The 5,220-nt window shown below is 42.8% G+C and overlaps 1 protein-coding gene across 1 annotated transcript in view; it reads left to right on the top strand.

Annotated features, from left to right (window-relative positions):
* LOC116219370 (anoctamin-9-like) overlaps positions 1 to 3,621 on the top strand; it is a 9,814-nt gene extending 6,193 nt beyond the window's left edge. The window contains exons 12-15 of the mRNA XM_042703649.1: positions 474 to 626; positions 861 to 1,008; positions 3,142 to 3,256; positions 3,540 to 3,621. Coding sequence (XP_042559583.1) covers positions 474 to 626; positions 861 to 1,008; positions 3,142 to 3,256; positions 3,540 to 3,545 — 422 coding nt within the window. The 3' untranslated portion in view covers positions 3,546 to 3,621. The remainder of the gene's footprint in view (positions 1 to 473; positions 627 to 860; positions 1,009 to 3,141; positions 3,257 to 3,539) is intronic.
* Positions 3,622 to 5,220: the final 1,599 nt, after the last annotated feature.

Here is a 5,220-nt window from a genome sequence, read left to right as displayed (position 1 = left end):
GTGACAGGGCAAGATTTCACATTGGTGAATCAATTAATGAATTAATTAACGTCTGGTCATTTCGTTTGCTGAACTGACTTTGTGAATTGACTCTTTCTGCTTGATGCATTAGTTTTGGTGAAGTGATTGGTGAATTGAATGTTTGTGCTTGATGCATTAGTTTTGGTGAAGTGATTGGTGAGTTGAATGTTTGTGCTTGATGCATTAGTTTTGGTGAAGTGATTGGTGAGTTGAATGTTTGTGCTTGATGCATTAGTTTTGGTGAAGTTATCATGAACTGACTGTTTCTGCTTTATGCATTAGTTTTGGTGAAGTGATTGGTGAGTTGACTGTGCTTGATGCATTCGTTTTGGTGAAGTGACTGGTGAGTTGAATGTTTGTGCTTGATGCATTCGTTTTGGTGAAGTTATCATGAACTGACTGTTTGTGCTTGATGCATTAGTTTTGGTGAAGTGACTCCTTCTGCTGTTCAGTCATGCAGTTCAGCTTCACCACCATCTTTGTGGCTGTGTTCCCACTGGCCCCTCTGCTGGCTCTCATCAACAACCTGTTTGAGATCCGCCTCGACGCCATGAAGATGGTCAGCCTTGAGCGCCGCCTAGTGCCCAAGAAAACTAATAACATTGGTAGGCCACTGGATTTTCTGCATGTGTCTATGTGTTTATTAATGTGGAGAGGTGTGTGTGTGTGTGTGTGTGTGTGTGTGTGTGTGGAGGGTTCTGTGTATTTGGCAATGTTACCCTCAGTTTTAGTGATTTTAATTGAGTGGTTATGTATCATATATTCTTACAATTCTTTTTGGTGTTTTAGTAATTCTTTGACATTTCTCTTGTGCTGTGTGTGTGTGTGTGTGATTCCAGGCGTATGGACTAAAGTGTTGGACGCCATTGGTGTGCTGGCGGTCATTGCTAACGGGTTGGTGATTGGCATCTCTTCAGACTTTATCCCACGGCTGGTGTATCGCTACCACTACGGCCCCTGTGCCAACGGCACTGCCACCGACCTAGAGTGAGTTACCCACCTCATGTTACAGATTGAACACTACTAACACTGATATAGTGAGTTACCCACCTCATGTTACAGATTTAACACTACTAACACTGATATAGTGAGTTACCCACCTCATGTTACAGATTTAACACTACTAACACTGATATAGTGAGTTACCCACCTCATGTTACAGATTGAACACTACTAACACTGATATAGTGAGTTACCCACCTCATGTTACAGATTGAACACTACTATGAGAATGACAGAAACTCCAGCATAAAGAAACCATACAGGGTTTAGTCTAAAATGAACAATAAATCCAACAATAACATCCAACAGACCAGGGCAGTTCAGTTCAGTGCACAGTGCCCCACATACCTCACTGTATGTATATATACAGTGGGGAAAATAAGTATTTGAACCCCTGCCGATTTCGCAAGTTTGGCCACTTGCAAAGAAATGTGTGACCTATAATTGTAATAGTAGGTGTATTTTAACAGTGAGAAACAGAATATCAACAAAAAAAATCCAGAAAACTGCATTTTATAACATTTATGACTTAATTTGTATTTGATGCAGAAAATAAGTATTTGAACCCCTAGCAAAACATGACTTAGTACTTGGTGGAATAACCCTTGTTGGCAAGCACAGACATCAGACTTTTCTTGTAGTTGGTCACCAGGTTTACACACATCTCAGGAGGGATTTTGGTCCACTCCTCTTTGCAGATACTCTCCAAATCCTTAAGGTTGCGTTTTCAATGGGAGGGAATGAGGGAATGAGGGAATGAGGTTCAAGCCCAATATTCCACGTTACATGGCCCCATCCATAGTCCCCTCGATGCAGTGGAGACGTCCTGTACCCTTGGCAGAGAAACAGCCCCAAAGCATAATGTTTCCACCTCCACGCTTGACGGTGGGGATGGTGTCATATTCAGCATTCTTCCCCCTCCAAACGCGGCAAGTCGAGTTGATGCCAAAGAGCTTGATTTTGGTCTCATCTGACCACATCCTGTCTCCCAATCCTCCTTAGAATCATTTAAGTGTTCATTGGCAAACTTCAGACGGCCCTGTACATGTGCTTCCTTGAGCAGGGGGACCTTGCGAGTGCTGCAGTACTTCAAACCATTACGGCGTAGTGTGTTGCCAATGGTTTTCTTGGTGACTGTGGTCCCAGCTGCCTTGAGATCATTCACAAGCTCCCCCTGTGTAGTTCTGGGGTTATTCTGCACCTTTCGGATGATCACCGATACCGCACGAGAGGATATCTTGCATGGAGCCCCAGACCTAGAGCGATTGACAGTTGTTTGGTGTTGCTTCCATTAACGAATAATCGCACCAATAGTTGTCTGCTTCTCACCAAGCTGCTTGCCGATGGTTTTGTAACCCATTCCAGCCTTGTGCAGGTCTACAATCTTATCTCTGACGTCCTTGGTCAACTCTTTGGTCTTGCCCATGGTGGTGAGGTTGAAGGTGTGAAGTATGATTCTTTGGACAGGTTTCTTTTATACACGTCACCAGTTGAGATCAGGTGTACCTTGTTAGGCCTAATGAGGACTAATCTGTGTGCTTCTTGGGCACATAACTGGTCATTGGGAGCCAGAATTCTTGCTGTTTGCTTGGGGGTTCAAATACTTATTTTCTGCATCAAATACAAAAAAAGTCATAAATGTTATAAAATGCAGTTTTCTGGATTTGTTTGTTCATATTCCATTTCTCCCTGTTAAAATACACCTACCATTACAATTATAGATCACACATTTCTTTGCAAGTGGCCAAACTTGCGAAATCGGCAGGGGTTCAAATACTTATTTTCCCCACTCTATATGTGTATTCCTCTCTGTGCTGTTCCCAGAGTGTATAGATTGACATGATTGTGAAGTATTTCTCTCTCTCTCTCTTTTCTTTCATTATTTTTTTTATTTATCTTTTATTCTTTATCCCTCCTCTTTCACAATCTCCCTCTACCATTCTCCCTCTTCCTCTATATCCCTCTCTTCCTCTTTCTCTCTCTCCCTCTTTCTCTCTCTCCCTCTTCCTCTCTCTCTCTCCCTCTTCCTCTTTCTCTCTCTCCCTCTTCCTCTCTCTCTCTCTCCCTCTTCCTCTCTCTCCCTCTTCCTCTTTCTCTCTCTCCCTCTCCCTGCTCCAGCTGTATGACAGGCTACATCAATGACACTCTCATCTCATCTCATCTGCAAGGACTTCACCCCCCAGCAGATGATGTTCGACGATGGTCACGGCATAGTCAACGCCACACAGTGCAGGTGAGCACCTGATGAAGGGGCTCATTACTGCCACCTACTGTTTAGTAGAGGACTACTAGCACACTAGATAATTTAAGTGTCCCATGAAAACAAAACATTGTGTCATTGTAGATCTTACAGGAAAAATATACAAATACCATCAGATTAAACATAGTATCCTCCTTTGAGTCCAAAGCCATGATATTGGTGGGACACACGTTAATAATGATTGAATCATTGTTTCTGTTACTGTGGTGCCATGGGATATGTAGTGATGGGGCTTGCGTGGTCATTTGTTTTTCAGTTATAAAGACTACCGCAGCAATGAAGACTACGCTCTCACCTCCCAGTACTGGTACATTCTGGCCATCCGTTTCGCCTTTGTCATTCTGTTTGAGGTACGCCTGAACCCTACAGGGGCTTGGCCATCCACGGGAAGGTCTGAGTGGAAGCATTTAATGTTGGGGGCGAGGACAGAGCTGAAAAAAGTGTTCAATTAAGAATGAAGCAGATCTCTCCTGAAACCCCTTGACATCATGCAGATAGACGTGTTTCATATGAAGAAGCATTTGAGTGTGGAAATGAAGTACAACTTATTTAAGAAATGTTAACACAGCATTTGTTAATCATTTACAAAAATAAATAACTGTTTTGTTGATAATTGCTTTATTATGAACAAAAGGATGATAACCGCATTACTACTATTTCTTATTATAGAGTGTTAAGCACTTAACTTCTGAATTGTAAGGGAGAACTTTGCAGGACTTCTCGGTAAGGGTAACATTATGCATAACCCTCTGATGTCTTGTTTGGTTCCTGCAGCATGTGGTGGTCCTGTGTAAGTTCATCGCCGCCTGGTTCATCCCCAACAGCCCCATGAGGGTGAAGAAGCGCAGACTGCAGGACACATTCAACAGACTCAAAGAGGAGCTCAAGTTAGTACATACTCAGTCTAGGGTACATACTCAGATTGAGAAGGATCAAATGAGTGCATAGTCAGGCAGGACAGGATCAGGACAGTGCGTCCTAACTGAGCAGGAATGAATGAGTACATACTCAGTCTGGGTGAACAGGACAGTGCATACTCAGTCTTGGAGAACAGGAGAGTACATACCCAGATCGAGGAAGGTCAAACCAGACCAGACAGCGTAATTACAGTATATCATAGCGATGCTGATGACCCTTCTATCATCAGTAGACGTCTTCATAGTGATGCTGATGCTGCTCTTCTGTTTCCACAGGTTTATGAACTACAGGTACGACACCCAGGTATGACACCGGAGGCTCCCACACTGGACCTCAGCCAATCAGAAGAGAGAAGCTGACCAACGCTCACACACATCTGAGACGTGACTTGCGTCATGGATGAAGGAACTTCTGCTGAAGCTGGACTTTAAGGACTGATCATAAAATCAGAACGTAGCATCACAGCTTCAGCTAAAAAGTGAATTTGACACCGTCATCACTGTTCCCAGATCAGAGCACTGGGAAGGAAGTGAGATGGCAACCAACACGTCATGACACACAAGCTAAACTCTTACATGTACAAGTGTTTAATGCGCTGTACCAGTAAAAGTGCCGGTATCTTAATGTTTTTTTTTTTATCGCTCAGGATTAGAATTAGGTTAGGTGCCTAGATTCCTTATGCCCAGGGTTGGATATAGGCTGTTATGTGCGTTGGCTCTGTGTAAATAACAAACAAAAACAAACAAACAAATAAGATCCATTGCAATGGATGAACCTTGAAGACCATGCCGAGCACAAGTGGCAATAAGTGCAAACTGTGAAACAGTTTTTTAACCAATAATTGTGTGAGTGTGTGTGTGTGAGAGAGATTTTTTTTAAGCATATGTGTGTCTCATCTAATCCATTGAAAAAGTCCATGACATTTATTTCTTATGTTGTGCTCACTGAGGATCACGAAGTTCTCAGTGCGTGAGTGGCCTTTAAATAACGAATCATGTATTTGTTTACGCTGTGTCCTC

The sequence above is a fragment of the Clupea harengus genome, chromosome 24 (genome assembly GCF_900700415.2).
Source record: "Clupea harengus chromosome 24, Ch_v2.0.2, whole genome shotgun sequence".
In the NCBI taxonomy this organism is placed as follows: domain Eukaryota; kingdom Metazoa; phylum Chordata; class Actinopteri; order Clupeiformes; family Clupeidae; genus Clupea; species Clupea harengus.
Note: the sequence above shows the minus strand (reverse complement) of the source record. Positions and strands in the feature narration are given on the sequence as shown.